At 52.4% G+C, this 18,482-nt stretch overlaps 2 protein-coding genes across 3 annotated transcripts; one reads left to right on the forward strand and one right to left on the reverse strand.

Annotated features, from left to right (window-relative positions):
• The first annotated feature begins 15 nt into the window (after nt 1-15).
• Nucleotides 16-14,377, forward strand: GYS1 (glycogen synthase 1). 2 transcript variants are annotated; one of them, XM_074369275.1, is made up of 16 exons: nt 16-345; nt 1,800-1,981; nt 3,931-4,122; nt 5,002-5,187; nt 5,429-5,573; nt 6,438-6,555; nt 6,851-6,971; nt 7,211-7,317; nt 8,497-8,556; nt 8,646-8,724; nt 10,309-10,422; nt 10,714-10,840; nt 11,775-11,870; nt 12,065-12,228; nt 12,676-12,756; nt 12,917-14,377. In XM_074369275.1, the coding sequence occupies exons 1-16, from the start codon at nt 228-230 to the stop codon at nt 13,238-13,240; spliced, it is 2,214 nt and encodes a 737-aa protein (XP_074225376.1). In that variant the 5' UTR covers nt 16-227; the 3' UTR covers nt 13,241-14,377. The 2 variants fall into 2 exon arrangements, with proteins under 2 accessions (XP_074225376.1, XP_074225377.1); XM_074369276.1 differs by lacking the exon at nt 1,800-1,981.
• A 1,377-nt stretch (nt 14,378-15,754) lies between these two features.
• FTL (ferritin light chain) lies at nt 15,755-17,516 on the reverse strand. Its single transcript, XM_010946938.3, has 4 exons — nt 17,198-17,516; nt 16,888-17,034; nt 16,419-16,544; nt 15,755-16,057 (listed from the first exon to the last, which is right to left on the reverse strand). Exons 1-4 carry the CDS (start codon nt 17,297-17,299, stop codon nt 15,905-15,907), a joined length of 528 nt encoding a protein of 175 aa, XP_010945240.1. The 5' UTR covers nt 17,300-17,516; the 3' UTR covers nt 15,755-15,904.
• Nucleotides 17,517-18,482: the final 966 nt, after the last annotated feature.

An 18,482-nucleotide genomic window follows, 5' to 3' on the forward strand; every position in this document is an offset into this window, starting at 1 on the left:
GCAAGGTTTCATTGCAGGAGCCCCACTGAGCTCAGTGACGCTGCGGCCGCCTCCAGTCCAGGTCCGAGTACTGCGTGCGGTAGTGCGGTCGTGCAATAGGAAGCCGAGGGCGGTGCAAGCTTCCCGTCGGGCACCAGCTACCTGGCCCAGCGCCCTGCCTAGTGCATTCCTCAGACACCTCTGGGGCCCCCACCTGTGGCCCCCGGGGCCCTCTTCCCGCGTCGGCCATGCCTCTAAACCGCACTTTGTCCATGTCCTCACTGCCAGGACTGGAGGATTGGGAAGATGAATTCGACCTGGAGAACACAGTGCTCTTCGAGGTGGCCTGGGAGGTGGCCAACAAGGGTGAGCACGCCAGGCGGAGGGGCCCGGACGAGAAGGGCAGTCACGGGTCGAGGCCCAAAACTACTGAGTAATTGGGGGACGAGGCTGCATGGTATGACTCTTGGGTCCTGGACAAGGAGCCTGTGACTCATGTGTCCTTGGGGAGGGTCTAGCGTTTGTCTCCTGGGCCCTGGAGGGAGGGGATATGTTGCCTGACTAAGATGAAACCCAGGCTAGAAACCCAAGTCCTGGGTCCTAGAGGAGAGAGGGGCTAAAATGAAAGAAACGAGAGACCCGGGTCCTGAATAGGGAAGGAGATGGGAAGGTAGCGGTTGGCACTTCGAACTGTGGCCCCGGGGGAAGGGTCTTGGGATGTAACTCCGGTTTGGGAGAAAGCCGCCTGGGGGATAGGATGCCTGAATCATGGTGGAAGAATTTGGGGAAGTGGCCATTTGAGAGTAAAGATGGGAGGAGGCTGGAGACCTTAATTCTTAGATCCTAGGATGACAGAATTTAGGCGTGGATGCCTAGGCTCTGAGGGCCTGAGCTCTGGGTTCCTAGGAGTAGAGGAGCCCGTGGCCTCAAACACATGCGCACTGGAATAGGGGAAGGCTGGGAAGTCCTAAGTTGGTCAGGGGCTGGGCCCTGGGATGGGAGTGGCTGGGGGCCTGGATTTCTGGGTCCCGGGCTCCAAAGGGCCTAAGGTTTTGGGTTTGAAGGAGGCTGAGGCTGGAATCCCAGGAGCTAGGCAGTCGTGCTCCACAGAAGGAAGGGAGCTGGGATTTTGCTTTGCTGAGTCTTGGGAGAGAAAGGGGGGGCCTGCGAACACAGAGCAATGGATCTCCAGGGCCCAGGCTCCAGAAGGTAAGGAAGCTGGAGGCCCAGACTCCTGGGTCTGGAATGGAGTCATGGCAGGGGCAGGGACCTGCATGCCTGTGTCCCTATTTGGAGAGAGGAAACTGGGGGACAGGTCGGCAGAGTCCCTGAGGGGTGAGGAGGGACAACTCTGGCTTCTTTGGGGCAACTGTGGGAACCTAAATAAGGCCATGAAGAGGGAGTCTCCCTTACTGTGTCCTAGAGCCTGATTGGGAATTTAAACCCAGCTCCTGTAAGCCAGGAGCTCGGGAACATGGATCTTGATGATTCTTGTCAGCTTCTGACATCCTTGGCCCCAGCCCCCTAATTCCCTCACACTTAGGAGCCCAGGCCCCCAGCCCCTTCTCTCAGACTCAGAAATCTAGCCTGATCCCCCTCCTCCCTCTGAGTCCCGACCCCAGCCCCCTTCTCCCATAGACCCAGGAGTACCATCCTCCAGCCTCCTCTCTCCTCCACCCTCTGACTCCAAAGTATGGGCTCCCAGTCCCCTTTTCCCTCTGAGCCAGAGGTCTAGGGCTTCCATGGCCCCCCAGCCCTGCTCCAGGCCCCAGACCTGTGGACCTCGGCTGGGGCCTGGCCTCACGCACTTGGGCCCACAGTGGGCGGCATCTACACGGTGCTGCAGACGAAGGCGAAGGTGACAGGGGATGAGTGGGGCGACAACTACTACCTGGTGGGACCGTACACGGAGCAGGGCGTGAGGACCCAGGTGGAACTGCTCGAGCCCCCGACCCCGGCCCTGAAGAGGACGCTGGACTCCATGAACAGCAAGGGTTGCAAGGTGGGACATGGCCTGGCTGAGGGCAGGGTGGGAGCAGTGGAAGAGAAGGAGTCGGTGGGGTTGTGGGGTGAACAGCCCCAGGGAGAGGAGGCATGGACAGAAACTCAGGATGACCCAGTACTTACCCAGGCAGACACAGAGAAGGAAAGATGGACAGACACTCAGACAGATGCAGGGCCCCATGAAGTAAGTGGGTGAACCCCAGCTCTCAGAAATTAGTGAATGGACAGACAGCAGGTACAGGACAGACTGAAAAATGGTTCCAAGAGGCCAAGAACCTCAGATCCAGGGAGAGAAATACAGCTAGATGGACAGCCAGACAGAACCCAGGGGAGGTGGGCTTAGGGTGAGGCAGGAGGCCAGAGCAGGGGTTCTGAAGCCTGAAGCTCAAATTCACCTTCTCTGCTTCCTGTGGTATGACCTTGGGAAATACCGTCTACATTATAGGTTTCTTGGGAGGATGACCGAGTTCATAAAAGTCTTCAGCACAGGTCCTGGGATGTAGTTAGCACTGTCTGTGAGCTGTTATTGTCATCATCATCATCATTATCCCTAAAAACAGCCAAGCTTGCAGGTGAGGTGGACAGGCGGACAAAGGAGAGAGCCGGATGGAGAAAGTGATGGTAGCCCGAGGGGTTAGAGCAGTAGGGACATAGACAGAGTTTAGATACAGAAGGGAGGTAGCCTGATGTTTTAGAGAGAAGGATCTCGAAGAAGAGAGAAAAGTGAATTACTGAGGAAGAGAGGAGAGGTAGCCAGGCCCACCAGGGGACAGAGTTTCAGATGAGCAGAGCCAAGAATTAAAGAGCTCAGGAGGGGATATTCCCAGGCATCAAATGAGGACTGAAGGGTGAGTACAGAGAGGTGGCTGTCCCCCAGGGAGGGGACCACAAGGTAGCAGGGCTGAGGTACAGACAGGTTGGGGTCTGGGAGAGGGAGATCCAAAGCTGTCTTGAATCATTCACAGACTCCAGTTTGGGGTGGGGTCTGGAAGCCAGCCAGGCAGGACTGTGTCCCTAAGGAACCCTAGGGCAGCCCAGTCCTTCCCCCAGGGCAGCTGCTGTCCCTATGCTGGGGGCCTAAGAATAGCCCCCCCCAACGAAAGGGCAGACAACAGCTGGGAGGGGGAGGGGCCTCGGGGGCAGGCTTGCAAAGCCGGGAAAAGCCAGGTTGGGGAGGAGTATGACGGCTTGTTGGCTGGATAGAGCTGTGGCAGCAGGCCCAGGATCTGGGCCACAATCTCAGGAGAAAAGCAACCAGTCAGAGAAATGTGGCAGGGGCAGAAATGAGACCACAAAGCTTAGAAACATGGCAGTGGGTAGAAAAATGCAGCCCCCGGGCGTGGAAAGTGGGTGGGCAGTGTTAGAAATGAGGCTGTGGAGTATAGGCCTCTGGGTGGAGGAAAGCGGACACAAGTGGCAAATATATGGGGTAAGGATCCGAAACAGGGAAGCGAGTGGAAGAAAGGTGGCAGTGAGAACAGTAAAAGAAGCATCCAGTGGTAAGAGTGAGCGGCTGAAAGAAAAGATGACGGGAAAAAGCAGCTGGATGGTTGGTGAGAGAAATGTGGCAGCAAACACAGAAAAAAGGCAGCGGGTTGGAGAAATGACTAGCAGGGTGGAAAAACAAGGCAGTGGGGGCACAGAGACAGGATGTGCACAAGGTATGGTTTTAAGTAGAAAAGGGGGGCAGCAGTGGGAGAAGGGCAGCTGATACAGAAACTAAGCAGAGGACGGAGAGATGCTGCAGGAGAGATGGGAAAAGATTATGGTGAGAATAACTACCAGCAGGTAGAGAAAAAAACCAGCAGGTGAGAAATTAGCAGCAGAAACAGAAGGTAGAAGAACCAAGGCCGTGACTCCAGGCCTCTGCCTGAGGATGGGAGAAGCTCAGATGCTGTGTCCAGAGACCTGTGGCCAAAACCCTTAGCCTCCCTGTGGCCCCTCCAGGTGTATTTCGGGCGCTGGCTGATCGAGGGGAGCCCCCTGGTGGTGCTCCTGGACGTGGGGGCCTCAGCCTGGGCCCTGGAGCGCTGGAAGGGCGAGCTGTGGGACACGTGCAACATCGGGGTGCCCTGGTACGACCGGGAGGCTAACGATGCCGTCCTTTTTGGCTTCCTCACCACCTGGTTCCTGGGTGAGGTAGGCCCCACTACTGGTCCCTATGTTACCCCTTTCGACCTCAGGCCCCAAATTACAGTGGCCATGAGCCCCTGCCCAGAGGGTGGCTGGTTTCTCCCAGAGAATTCTGGGAGTTGTAGGTCCTTTAATCCAAGGATTAGCTCTGATCTTTGGGAACATGGACATCCAGGGGCCCAGATTCTTCTTTCCTCGGAGACCCAATGTCCCAACCCCAGCTTCTTTCACTCCAATCTTCCAAATGTAGGAATCCTAAGCCGTTGGCCCTTGGGGATGCTGGTGTGAGGGGAGGGCTCACCCCAGAAAGTTCTGGGAGTTGTAGTTCTCTAATTGTATCAATATTGGTGGGACTTGGCTCTCAGATGGGTCCCTGGATGTTTGGGAATCTCCAGCCTGTCTGAGAACCAGGAATCCTGATTCTGACCCCCATTTAGGTTTTAAAAGGCTCAGAAAACTCTTTCCCATAGCCTAGAACAAACAGTTGATGAACGAACTGGTCCTAGGGCATTCTGGGAGTTGTAGTCCTTCGGCCCGTTACTGGGTATAGGTCTGTTCTTGATCAACATAAAGAGTCTTCAGGAATTGTGCACGGGACCTGGGCATACTAAAACTTCAGTCTTTCCAATTAGTCCTGGTGGGACTTAGAAGGCTGGCCAAAATACTACAGCTCCCATCAGCCTCTGAGGATGAGGTCAGCTAGTCTGACTGCCTCAAGGATTTAGAGTTCCTTGCCTGATGGGGATTGCAGTGGGCCAGCACCCATTCTGTGCAGTAGTGGAGACAGTTTGACCTCTCCCCTGCTTCCTCATCCATCTTGGGGTTGACTGGTTGTCTTCACAACACACATAGAGATAAAGTGGCCCTTTCTCTGTTGCCCCACAGTTCCTGGCCCAGAGCGAGGAGAAACCACATGTGGTTGCGCACTTCCATGAGTGGTTGGCGGGCGTCGGGCTCTGCCTGTGCCGTGCCCGGCGGCTGCCTGTGGCTACAATCTTCACCACCCATGCCACGCTGCTGGGGCGATACCTATGTGCCGGTGCTGTGGACTTCTACAATAACCTGGAGAATGTGAGCTGGGAATGTGGGAGATGGGGGCTGCCAGCATTCAGACAGCCCAAAGCTGTCCCTCTTCCCTCAGGGGATCAAGTTCCCTCTTCCCTCAGGACCCAGGAGTCCAAGTCCCCAGCCTCGTCCTCCATCTGACCCAGGAGTCTAGCTTCCAAATCCAATCTCCCCTAAGACCCTGGAGTCTGGACCTTCTGTCTTCTCCCCAGTTTTTCTAATCTGATTGCCCTCCCTCCCTGGTCAGTTCAATGTGGACAAGGAAGCAGGTGAGAGGCAAATCTATCACCGCTACTGCATGGAGCGGGCAGCAGCCCACTGCGCTCATGTCTTCACTACCGTGTCCCAGATTACCGCCATCGAGGCCCAGCACCTGCTCAAAAGGAAACCAGGTAGGAAATAGGCTGGGGTTCATAGACATGTATGAGGTAGGCTGTACCAAGGCCAGTACCTTTTTTTTTTTTCTTTTTTTTTTTTTTTTTTTTGCTGTAAAGAGCAGAGAACTACAACTCCCAGAAGGCCCTAGGTTGGTGACCTGCATATGAGACTGCCTGGCTATGTACCCTAGAGGCTAATAGGAGGTGTAGTTTCTTTAATATTTCAGAAATGGTAAAATTATTTTATTGGCTAATGTGGATATTGGTCTTCTGAAAGAGGAAGGAAGCTCATTGGCTTTTGCTTTTGAGAAAAACAGTATTGGAACCAGTTATTCTTCCCAAATTATAGTGTCCATTCTCAATGGATATAAGGTGAGAACTACAACTCCCAGAAGGCCTTTGGCTGGTCAGCTTCTTATGTTTCTGCAATTTTGCCCCAAGAGCTAATGGGGGTTATGGTTTTTCACTGATATGCTTTAATTTCTCTGAGAATAGGAAATGGTTGGGGCCCCAAAAGAGGCTTGAAGGTAGAAAAGCGGGAAGGGGATGTTGAATCACTCCTCTAGCACAGGTTGGAATAGGGGAAACAAAAGAACTACAACTCCCAGAAGCCCCGAAGTTGATTGGTTCCCTGTCTGGTTAGCCATTCACAGGGGCTGATGGGAGCTGTAGTTATGCTTGTGAACATAAACAAGCAATATTTGGCAAGAAGGTATCTGAGTGGCAGGGCAGCTGGGTCACCACAGGAGCTCACAGAGGAGCTACTGAAACAGAAATTTGGAAAGGAAAGGGGTCTTTCCTTCATTTATTCATTCAGCCACATTGATCTGAATGAAGAAATGAAGAAATGAAATGTGGGACCTTCTCCCCCAATCCCAGATATCGTGACCCCCAATGGACTGAATGTGAAGAAATTCTCTGCCATGCATGAATTCCAGAACCTCCATGCTCAGAGCAAGGCTCGAATCCAGGAGTTTGTGCGGGGCCATTTTTATGGGTATGTAGGCCAGATACCTAGGTTTTGAGAGAGGAGGGGGTTGGGAGCCCAGACTCCTGGGGCCAACAGAGGGGACAGCTGAGGGCTCAGCCTCTTAAGTTCTTGAGCATCAGAACAACAGCTGAGAAGTTAAGGATATCCCCATCTAAGGAGAAAAGAACCACAGTTCCCAGGAGTTCCCATGATGCCTCTATCCTAAGATGTTCTTTGCCCCCATGGCTTCTGGGGTTTGTAGTTTCAAGGCCGGGGCTAAACGGTGAGGTCTTGGCTTTACCCAACCTTGTGGCTTCTTTAGGCACCTGGACTTCAACTTGGACAAGACCTTGTACTTCTTTATTGCTGGCCGCTATGAGTTCTCCAACAAGGGGGCTGATGTCTTCCTGGAGGCTTTGGCCCGGCTCAACTATCTGCTCAGAGTAAGGCCTGGGCTGCAAGGGGGTGAAGGAGGATGAGAAAAACCAGTACACGACTGGGGAGAATGGAGACCCAGGGAGATGGGGACAGGGAAACCCATGTGTGAATGGGTAGCTCTGTTTTATAATTCTCCTTGTCAGAAAGGGGCATGGCAGGGTCCTAGTGGTCTTGGGGGTGGAAAAGGTGGGCAGCTTCCACCTTCTCCCATGTGATCCTCACCCACACGTTTCCTTTGCCCCAGGTGAATGGCAGCGAGCAGACAGTGGTCGCCTTCTTCATCATGCCGGCTCGGACCAACAACTTCAACGTGGAAACCCTGAAGGGCCAAGCCGTGCGCAAGCAGCTTTGGTTGGCATCCCTTAGCCCAGCATTCCTGCGGCTCCCACTCCCCGCTGTGTGCTTTGGGGCCCCTGTGTCTCCTGGCGTCTGTTTTGTTACCTGTAACACGATCGACTGTCTGCTACCCGATTCCTAGTAAAGTCACTTGATGCAGATGCCTACAGCTTAGGGGCAGGATGAAGTCACAGCTGCAGGCAGGACAACTGTGACAGCACAGCCGAGGCTCTGATACAAAACTGGCACGGTCTCGCTTGTGCCACTGTCCCTCTCTGGCTTTGTATCTTTAGGCAAACCATTCCCTCTCTCCCAGACTCAGTTTCCTCATCTGTAAAACCCATTCCCTCGCCATCAGATACTCATTGAGCTCCAACTGTGTGCCAGGTGCTGTTCCAGGCACTGGAAACACGGCGGTGAACAAGAAAGATAAAATCCTTGCCCTCACTGAGTTCACATTCTAGAAAATTCTATAGAAAGTGTTCTGTCCAAAAAAGCAGGACTGTAAGATGAGACTGGGTTGTCAGGACAGCCTACATTGAGAAAGTGCCATAGGGTAGAGACCAATAGAGGAAGTGAGGGAGGGAGCTCTGTGTATCTGGAGAACAGCAAGTGCAAAGGCCCTGAGGTATATTTGAGAAACAGCAAGAAGGCCAGTGGGGCTGGAGCAGAGTGCCCTAGGGAGCTGGGGTAAGAAAATGAGGCCAGAGCAATGAGAGGACTGTGAACAGAGGACTATCAATGAAGTTGTAGGGTCACGCTCTTTGCTAGCTTTACTTGGGTACATACATTTTCCTTTTAATAAAATGGGGCTTAGCATCACCACTGCCAGGACTAGCACAGGTCCTAATAATAGCTGACATTTCTGGAAGGCTCGTGTGCTGGGCACTGTGCACTTTTTGTCATGACCTCATTGAATTCTCATTTCAAACCTTTGAGGTTGCTTCTATTTTTATCCCCATCTGACAGATGAGTCATTGAAGTCAGAGAGGGAAGGCCACCTGTCCCTGGCCACACAGCTGATGCAAGGCACAAGGGATCTGAGCCTTCCAGGGCCTATTCCCCGAGTCTCCATCCTCCAGCCAGAAATCTCCAGGGCTTCTCTGCTCAGACCTCAACTCCCCAGCTGCCCCAGAAGCCTAACCATAAATGGCAGTGGGTGTGTATGTGACATTGTTGCTCTTCTCCTTCCAGGGATACAGCCAACACAGTGAAGGAGAAGTTTGGGAGGAAACTTTATGAATCCTTGCTGGTGTGAGTGTCCTGCCCTCAGCCCTACATCCTCCTGGGTTCTAATCCTCTCGTCACCCATTCCCAGATGCAAACCCCTGCTCGCCTTACAGGGGGAGCCTCCCAGACATGAACAAGATGCTGGACAAGGAGGATTTCACTATGATGAAGAGAGCCATCTTTGCCACACAGGTATGGTTTGGACTCCTGAGCAGAGGTGGTGAATCCCAGCAGCCCTGGAGGCAGCTTGCCATTTTAGCTCTGACCCCAGAGATTGCTGGGAGTTCTGCTTTATTAGCAGCCCTTATTCTAGGAATCCACATTAGGGTGTGAAACTGGTAGAACTTCAATTTCCAGAAGCCATTAGGGCAGCCTGCTTTCCTACAGCTTATTCTGCCACAGGAGCTGCTGGGAGTTGTAGTTTCTTGGTGTCCTGGAGGGGTGATCCATGAACAAAAGGTGAAAGGGGCCTTAAAAGTCAAGATAGTCACAAAAGGAGAACTACAACTCCCAGCTGTCCTTGGGCCTTGCTGCAGGCTGCCTCCACCTCTTCCCCCAGAGACTACTGGGAGTGGTCATTTTGTCGGACCTCTAGGGATAGAACCAGGAGTTCAGCTAAAACACTTATTCCCTGAAGAATATTGAAAACTCTTATGTGTAGTTCACTGTACAGGAATCATACCACAATAAAGGTTTAAAACAAAACAAAACAAAACATTGAAAACTCTCAGCAGCTGCTGTTTCTTATCCCACTGGCTGTGTCTTAGTCCCCAGATGCTCCTGGGAGTTGTAACTTCTTTAGATACCTGGGGTTAATTAGATGAATGGGAAACCTTAGAGAAAATTGGCGGTCACAAAATGAGAACTGTAACTCCCAGCAGCCCCTGGAATTTCTGCTACATTGACTCTTCCGTTGCCCCAGAGACTTCTGGGAATTAGAGTTCTTTTATTCTCTGGAGTTGAGAGTCTTTGGTACCTGTGATCAGTGTTGGTGATCCATTTCCTGGGGAGTGGAAGCCTAGACAGCCAAGTTACCCAGAGTGTGAACTGCTTTTGGCCAAACTATAATCTCCAATACCCAAAAAGCAGTCTGCCTCACTGAGGATGGTTCAGCCATGGTGCTTGCTGCTGGGAGTTGCAGTTTCCCAGGCTCCTGGAGTCAGCTGACTGAAGATGAGTAGATCTTTTAATGAGAGAAATCATGGGACAGCGGCAAAGAACATCCCAGCAGCCCCCAAGGATGCTATCACACTAGCTTTGTCTTCCTCCAGTGACTCTTGGGTATTGTGGTGTCTTTGGGCCTCTTGAGGGTGGAGGTGGAGGGATTTACATGATGGAGAGTAAAGAGGACTTGGAGAGAAAGAGATCCAGGATTTTCATAACAAAGCTATACCTTCCAGCAGCCCTTGAAGCTTGCTATCACATTGGCACTATCTCTGCCCCCTTTCTATTCCTTTGAATTTCTTTGATGACAGCCCAGAGTATAGAACAAGAGAGCTCCCTGTAGTCCATGAGGCATATTAGCCCTGGCTTTGCTTCAAAGACAACTGGGAATTGTAGTTACTTTTTGGCTCATGGTGGTTAAGGAGAAAAAAAAACCTTTACAGATAGAACCAAGTAGGAAATTGACAACTCCTGGTAATCTCTTGGGTTTCTTGCCCCACAACCTGGTGGGAATTGCGGTCTCCTTGGGTCCCCAGGTTCAGCATGGCTCATGGGAAGTAGGGAGCCCTCTGTCCCTTCCCTAACCCCTCACCCCACTTGTGGCCCCTACAGCGGCAGTCTTTTCCCCCTGTGTGCACCCACAATATGCTGGATGACTCCTCGGACCCTATCTTGACTACCATCCGCCGAATTGGCCTCTTCAATAGTAGTGCCGACAGGGTCAAGGTGAGGGCCTGGGCCAGGGTGGGTTGGACATGGTAAAGGATGGGGGCAGGGGATGGGGGAGTCATGGAGGGAGTGGAGCCTAGTCCTCACATTCCCCATCTCTCCAAGCTTATGAAAGGATTACTATGTTTAGAAAGAACCTTAGCTTCCGAGGCAGACAGACTGCGATTCAAATCTTTGTCATGACACTGACTGGTGTGACTTTAGACAAATTTGTCTCCCAGCCACTCTGGGATCCCAGGGAGTAGCTACATAAGGTGCTTCGGCTGAATCCTTCTTTTTCCCTGCCAGGTGATTTTTCACCCAGAGTTCCTCTCCTCCACAAGCCCCCTGCTCCCCGTGGACTATGAAGAGTTTGTCCGTGGCTGCCACCTTGGGGTCTTCCCCTCCTACTATGAGCCTTGGGGCTACACGCCAGGTGAGTGTAGTGTCTGGCATGATCCTGGGACAAGGCACTTGCCCTCCCTGATCCCCAAGCTCCTCCTTTGCAAAACAGAAACAATGGCAACAGTCTGTTCTGCTGTAGCATGTGTTTTTGTGACACAGTAGCTAATGTGATGGATGAGTCATTAGAGGCTTGATGTCAGAGTTCACATGTGATTTACCCCAATTTGCTACTGTTTGGTCCCCCAAACAACAAAAGCTAAATTCAGTTCATTAACACAACTGAGTGTGGCGGAGACTGTGCTTGTGTGATAATTAGGAATTTTGCCAGTTTTGTTTCGGCCATGGTTAAAATGGTGCATAGGTTTTGTGTGACCAGCCCCAAACCTATTTTTCCTATAAGCCTTATTATATTTAGGGTCTAATTTTTTAGAAACACTTGTATAAGAATTATAATAAACTCCTTGAGGCATTTCTCAGCATTATTTAGGGCAGTGAAAGTGCTGCATACACAGTGATAATGATAATATGAGACCTCGTCTTACCTCGTGTTAAAACAGACTCTGAAGCTATATGCTAACCAAAACAGTATGGTCTGGCACAAAGTAGCTTATAGTTTGTGAGAATTAATTAAAATGGTAGACGTGATCCAGAGTACCCTGATCCAATAAATTAGCATTCTTATCAGTTATAGACACTTCCTTACCCTCAGGATTTAGGGCAAGTGAATTCCCTTTTCTCAGCCTCTTTTTCCCCCTCTTATCTCGGCCTCTTAGCTTCCCCTCTAAGAAATAGGGCTATGATATTTAGTCTAACGCACACCCTGATTTTTCTGGCTCCTGGCTTGCTCCGCACAGTGCCCAGCACTTGGTAAAGTCACCAGTAGAGGGCACCATTGGAGCTTTTATTGGAGTTCAAGACCATAAAGAGGGGAACGCTAACCGGGCCTTTCTCGTGCCTTCCCGCAGCTGAGTGCACGGTCATGGGTATCCCCAGTATCTCCACCAACCTCTCCGGCTTCGGCTGCTTCATGGAGGAACACATCGCAGACCCCTCAGCTTACGGTCAGAGCCCGGATTGAGTGCCGGGACTTGGATCTTGGGGAGGAGGGGCGTAGACTCTTGAGTCACTAAGAGAAGAGAGGAGTGGGGTGGACTCCTGAGTCCCAATGGGAAGACGCGTCCTGGTGCCGCAGAGTCTCAGAGAGAATGAGGGTTTCCTCAGTCTGTTTTCTGAGACCCCGTCCTGGCCCCGACAGGCATCTACATCCTGGACCGGCGGTTCCGCAGCCTGGATGATTCCTGCTCGCAGCTCACCTCCTTCCTCTACAGCTTCTGCCAGCAGAGCCGGCGGCAGCGCATTATCCAGCGGAACCGCACGGAGCGCCTCTCTGATCTTCTGGACTGGAAATACCTAGGCCGGGTATAACTCCCTTCCCCATCCTCTGCTGGTGAATCAGCCTCTCTGGGTCCCTGGTTCCTCAGCATCAAAGGCTGGCGCAAAGGGCGCGGTTAAATTTCTACTTGTAACGGTTGCTGTCCCTTTAAGAAATTAATCAACTTTGGCAGGAAGACCAACTCAAAATCCTCTATTTGCATAAGGGTGTGGCCAAAGAGGTCCCTGAGTGGAGAATTCCACCTTGTTAAGTGGGTGTGACTCAGACTGTCCATTCACAGCTCTGCTTATCTGCATAAGGGGTGGGACCAGAAAGATGGATAAGATAATTGGCTTAGGTGCCAGCCGTGAACCCACCGCAAGACGTGTTTATTTGCATGAATGGTGTAGCCAGGGCTCAACTCACCCTTTCCAAATCTGGGCGGGAGCCGAGTCCGCCCCTGATCCTTGCTCCCTTTCTTTACCTCCTATAAGTACTACATGTCCGCGCGCCACATGGCACTGGCCAAGGCCTTTCCGGAACACTTCACTTACGAGCCCCACGAGGCTGACGCGGTGAGTGGACCCGGGGTCTCTCTAGTGGGCCAGGAGCTAGAAGGGTGGGGTGGGGTAGGGTGTCCGGCCCTCCAGAAGGCCTCAGGAAAGCTAGACGCCCAGGCAGGCTGTAGGGAGACACTGCTCACTCTGTGGTTTGTGCCCACACCTCTGTACACAGACCCAGGGCTACCGCTACCCACGGCCAGCCTCAGTGCCACCATCACCCTCACTGTCACGACACTCGAGCCCGCACCAGAGCGAGGATGAGGAGGAGCCCAGGGATGTACCACCCGATGAAGACGGTGAGCGCTACGATGAGGACGAGGAGGCCGCCAAGGACCGGCGCAATATCCGCGCTCCTGAGTGGCCGCGCCGCGCCTCCTGCACCTCTTCCTCTGGCGGGAGCAAGCGCGGCTCGGTGGACACAGCGCCCTCCAGCTCACTGAGCACCCCCAGCGAGCCCCTCAGCCCTGCCAGTTCCCTGGGCGAGGAGCGCAACTAAGACCCCTGCCCCACACTCCCTGCCAGCCCTGCCTTCTTTATCCGGAGGGTGGATGCAGAATGGCACTTCTCCTAAACTCCACTTCAGATCCCTAACCCTCCATGGGGTCCACAGCCCCGTCCCCTCCACCATACACTCCAGCCCCTCTAGCCCCCCTTTTGGAATCCCCAACACTCCAGAATCCACTATGCGTGCCTTTCTTGGGTTCCAGAATGTACAATCTGTGCCCTGGAGTCTCCCAGGCCTGGCCCAAGTTCCAGAGGCCAGGAAATCTGCCATTACCCTGCTGTGGTGCCAGCGGTTTTTGGAAACCTGGTCTATTGCCTTCCATGCTGTGGCTCCTAGAGCCCTTGACGGCTTGCTAATTCTACAGCATACCTAGCATGCCAAGCTCAGGCCTGGCCTAGGGGCCACCTTGCACTGGAAACCACGTGGAGTCCCTGCTAATAAGACAATCAAGTTCAGAGCTGGGGCTTTTTCAGGGACATAATTGAATATACATCCTCCATTGTAACTCCAGAACTTGGGCTACAGGCCAGTGCACTCCTGTTTACTCTGATCTAGCCCTCCCTGGGGTGCCCAGCTCTGCCTGGAGGATTCCCTCTGCCTCCACCAGTCCTCCCCTCTTCCGCCACACTTTGGCCAAGCAAGTGGGGGCAGACCCACTTGGCTTCTCATTCCTCCTGGAGAACGTGCTGTCTTGGCCTAGATGCCTTTCTGGCCTTTTCTGGACCAGACCCATCTCCTCCTTTTGTGCCCTCCAGGAAATCCCTCTGCTGAGGACAACTGGCTGTCTTCCCCAGCAACCCCACACACAACCCCAGCTGCTAGACCCACCATGAAACCACTGGGTTCTAGGTCCCGGCTGCTGAATCTGGAACCTTGCCACTGCTGCAACCCAGTAACTTCCCCAGGTCTAGAACTCAGCCCACTGGATTCTAGAACCTCATATTTACCTCAAGCCTCTTCCATCCCCAAGCTGTGCCCTGCCCCCAAATTTGGTGAAAGGGAGGGGCCCCTCATGTGTGCTGTGCTGTGTCTGATGCACTTGGTTTGCAGTTGGGAGAGGAAGGGCAGAGGGAGTGTGATTGAAGTCTGTCCAGAGATGAAAAAATACAGCTATACTTAAGAATCTCAGGTCTAGTCTGACGTGAGGGCTCGGTTGGCTTCTCCCTCCTCTTTACCTCCTATTCCTCCTGCCCACCAGTGGGTCCCTGACCTCTTGTCTCATCCTGTTGCCTTAGAGACTTGGATTGCCATTGGATTCCAGGGTTATTTCAAAGGAAGTCACCTCTCATTTTTGACTTAAGCAGCAAAAAGTTGGTGCAAGCTCTTTGACACAAAGGGGCTGTGTCATTGGAAAAGCTATGAACCATATGTGACTGTTTAAATTTAAATTAATTAATTTCTTCAGTAGAAAGGGCTCAACAGCCACTGCAGCTACATGTGGCTCATGGCTACCCTATTGGACAGTGCAGATACAGAACATTTCCATCATGGCAGAAACTTCTATTGAACTAGCTTAGAGCCTGTTTCCAGGACTCTGTGTCCTCTGGACTTTGGCCCTACTGTCCGCTGGATGACTGAAAACAAATATTTCTCCTTTCAGTTCTAGTCTTCACTAGGCTACATGTTCATCTCTAAACCAATGGCTTTTCAGGGGAGTAGAAAGCTCCAATTGTTTGGATTTGGATGTGTGATCATCCCTCCTGTTACCCCCTCCCCCACCAGAAGCCCCCTCCCCCACCAGAATCACCAGCAGGAGGGCCTGGTGCTGAGCAGACAAAAGAACACATGTCCAGCAGCCATTTCCTCTTTGATTAAGACAGAGAAAGGGTACAGGGGTCAGAGTTGACATTGTCTTGTTAGGCCCAGGAACTGCCTGCTAAGCCATCTTCGAGCTTCTTCAGTTCCCATTTGGACAATTTCACATCCTGTTTCAGTGCTGAGCCCTAAAGCCCTAGCTCAGCACCTCTTTCACATCACATGCTCCCAGCTGCTCAGATCCACGTGCTGGATTCTACCTACTATTCTTAGAATTTGAGAGGGGTATCAAGTAGCCTTTGGAAGTCAAGACTTGAGGGTGAGTTCTGGTTGAGATGCATAACTTACATAATTGCCTCAACTCACCCATATAAAGGAGCTCACAATTCTCAACCTCCCAGAATTGAGCCAGAGACAGTTACTTTCAGAGCTTGGCAGAGCCTGGCAACGCAATCACTCATCTGAACAAGTTTCTAGTTACAGTCTGGTATCTTTAACAGCATCTGCTTCCAGTGACCAACCCCAGGTCTTACTAGACTCTCCCTGGAGTCTGGGTTCTACCGTCGAGAAGGGGCAGCAGGCAACAGCCGGGCAAAGCAGAGAACCCACTACTGCAACACTCCACAGGTAATAACTTGCCTTAGAACAGTAAAGAGAACCAACTCCTCTCTTCCTGCCAGCCTAGTCCAGCCAGAAGCCTAGCTTCTGTGAGATCCCACCCCATTTCTCACACCACACACACAAAACAAGCCATTGCAAAAAGCTTTATTTCTATTTGGTCCTAGGCTTGGGAGAGGGCTCCAGGATGGTTAAAAAGCTGCCTGGTGACTGCAGAGAGGCTTCAGGCAGAAGCCCTGACACCAGAGGGGCTCTGTAAAGGCCGCTGGGTTGCAGAGGCTCCTAGTCGTGCTTGAGGGTGAGCCTTTCGAAGAGATACTCGCCCAGACCAGCCTGGGGACCAGAGAGCCTGCGGAGGTTAGTCAGGTGGTCGCCCATCTTCTTGATGAGTTTCACCTCCTCATCCAGGAAGTGGTTCTCCAGGAAGTCACAGAGCTGAGTGACAGAAGAGAAAACTGTTGCCACTTACCGATCTAACAATGTGACAGATGGGGCAAATGAGGCTCACAGAGAAATCTGCCCCAATCAAATGAGACCAAAGCTTTAGTTAGAATGTAAGCTTGGGGGAGAGGGCATAGCTCAAGCAGTAGAGTGCATGCTTAGCAAGCACGAGGTCTTGGGTGCAATCCCCGGTACCTCCTATTAATTAATTAATCAATCAATCAATTAATTGATTGATTGATTAATTAATTAAAATTTAAAAACCCTAATTACCGCCCCCCCCAACCCCAGACAGAATGTAAGCTTCATTCCAGGGAAGGTTTAAGGGTGGGCAGACGTGAACCGGGACACTTACATGTGGGTCTGCGCGGGCAGAACCCAGGGCATGCAGATCCAAAAGGGCCTGGTTCAGGTTCTTCTCCAGGGCAATAGCAGCTTCCATAGCATCCTGGGTTTTACCCCACTCATCTTGAGATGGCTTCTATACAAACAGACAAGAGAGGGCTCAGTACAAGCCACACTCTGGAAAGGACTAAAAGCTAGTAATTTTCCAGTAGCTGCAAGAGTAACGGCTTAGTCCGAAAAAAAGTTGCATCTATCATCCATCAGTGTTCTATAACTACACGTTCCACGATACCACACGCTGTGGACTGGACTGCCACGTCTTGAGGGAACCGTGGGCGCCTCCATTTGCAGCCGTAACAACTCACACAAGACAGAACTCAATCTCCCAGAAACCTCGGCGGTACCTAAACAGCTATGGTCTAGTGGCCTCCAGTGCAAGGACAGTTGGGAGATGTAGTCCGCTGCCCCACATTATTTACCTGCACGTCCTGGAAGAGGGCGCGGCCGCCGCGCTGGTTTTGCATTTTCAAGAGACGCTCCGCGCCCTCGCGCTTCTCCTCAGCCAATTCGCGGAAAAAGTGGCCAACACCCTCCAGAGCCACATCGTCGCGGTCGAAATAGAAGCCCTGCGGGAAGAGATGGCAGGAACAATGGTTAGCAAGATGTGACGCCAGGAGTCCTAACTCCGCCTTCTGAATAACCAATCGGACAAAGGCCAGCGCCTGCGCAGAGCGCCGAAGGCGCGCAGCTGAGGAAAACTTGGGCCGGGGGCGTCTTGGGGACCCTTACCAGAGAGAGGTAGGTGTAGGAGGCCCGCAGATGCATGTTGACCAGGTGGTTGACAGAGGCCTCAACCTCGCTGGAATAATTCTGACGAATCTGGGAGCTCATGGTTGATCCGTAATAAGGAGTTAAGCTCACAAAACGGTGTTGGCTGGTCCCAGAGGCTGAAGATAGCACAGTGGCTGGTTCTGAAGGATGCGACTGGAAAAAAGGTTGAAGGGTGGTCGGAGGCTGGAGCAAGGGGCGTCCCTGGGTCTGTTCCGTCCAAACACTGTTGAAGCAAGAGACAGATCCGCAGGACCGCCGAGCGCACTGCAAGGGGGTGTGGGCAAGGCGGCTTCTTTTATAGCGCGCGGGCCCTCGGAAGTGGGGCGGTCAGGGAAGGCCATTAGCCAATCTGCGGTGGTGGGAGGCGGGTCCTGGAGCCCACACATGACCAATCAGGAGCGGGGACAAGTCCCAGACCCCCCCCCCCCCACTTCGGGAGGTGGGGAAGTCACGCGCCTGTAGCGCGAGGCTGTTGTGAAACGGGGAATTGGGGGTTGGGGGGTTTTGCTGGATGCATAGACTGTGGGGCTAATTTTGGGAAGTCAAGCGATACTGGGAGGACTCTGGTAGGTGAAAGATTAATAAGAACACTGAGAGCCCTGGAAAGTAATGATCCCTGGGTCCTGGGGCTGTCTCAGGAAAGTAGGTTGGATTCTGGGGTTGTGTCAAAGCATGTACTTTTCTGGAACCCTGGGAGTTCCTCTGAAATGCAGAAATCTCCAAATGATTGGGGTTTGCTCTGGGAGATAAGGGCGTACCCAGATCATTGGGAAGTTTGGAAGGCTGCGAGATATTATTTCTGGAACCTTGGGTCACTTTCTGAGAGGTGGGTTGGTTGGGGGTTCTGGAGCCCTGGGGTTTGTTCAAAGGTAGAGGGGTTTCTGTAGCCTTAAGAGTTCACAACAGAAGTCCATGTTTTCCTGGAAACTTCTTGGGGGAGGTCTTTACACCCTTGAGGTGATCCACAAGATTAAAAGGACGTGAAGAGTCCTGGGGTTCAGCCTCGGAGTTGAAGGGAGTGTTTCTGGAAGCCTAGTGAGGGCTTTTAAAAGAGGCAGGGGGTCTTGGAGAGCCCTTTGGAGCCCTGGAAAGATGATCTGGTCTACTTGGAATACCTAAAGGGCTATTTTTAGGGGCTCATTATTTTGAGGGGAACTGCAATGGGAAGAGGTGCAATGACACTGGAGCTTTGGGGGGGGGGTGTCTCTCTGTGAGGCTGCACTTCGTGGAGACTAGTTTGAAG

The sequence above is a fragment of the Camelus bactrianus genome, chromosome 9 (genome assembly GCF_048773025.1).
Source record: "Camelus bactrianus isolate YW-2024 breed Bactrian camel chromosome 9, ASM4877302v1, whole genome shotgun sequence".
Classification (NCBI taxonomy): Eukaryota; Metazoa; Chordata; class Mammalia; order Artiodactyla; family Camelidae; genus Camelus; species Camelus bactrianus.

Bases quoted from the DNA above. Each gene is read 5' to 3' on its own strand.
- GYS1 (XM_074369275.1), top strand. From the start codon at position 228: ATGCCTCTAAACCGCACTTTGTCCATGTCCTCACTGCCAGGACTGGAG. The intron at 6,556-6,850 runs GTATGTAGGCCA...TGGCTTCTTTAG, and splicing joins GTGCGGGGCCATTTTTATGG to GCACCTGGACTTCAACTTGG. The intron at 8,725-10,308 runs GTATGGTTTGGA...TGGCCCCTACAG, and splicing joins GAGCCATCTTTGCCACACAG to CGGCAGTCTTTTCCCCCTGT.
- FTL (XM_010946938.3), bottom strand. From the start codon at position 17,299: ATGAGCTCCCAGATTCGTCAGAATTATTCCAGCGAGGTTGAGGCCTCT. The intron at 17,035-17,197 runs GTAAGGGTCCCC...CTCTTCCCGCAG, and splicing joins CCTACACCTACCTCTCTCTG to GGCTTCTATTTCGACCGCGA. The intron at 16,058-16,418 runs GTAAGTGTCCCG...TCTGTCACTCAG, and splicing joins CTGCCCGCGCAGACCCACAT to CTCTGTGACTTCCTGGAGAA.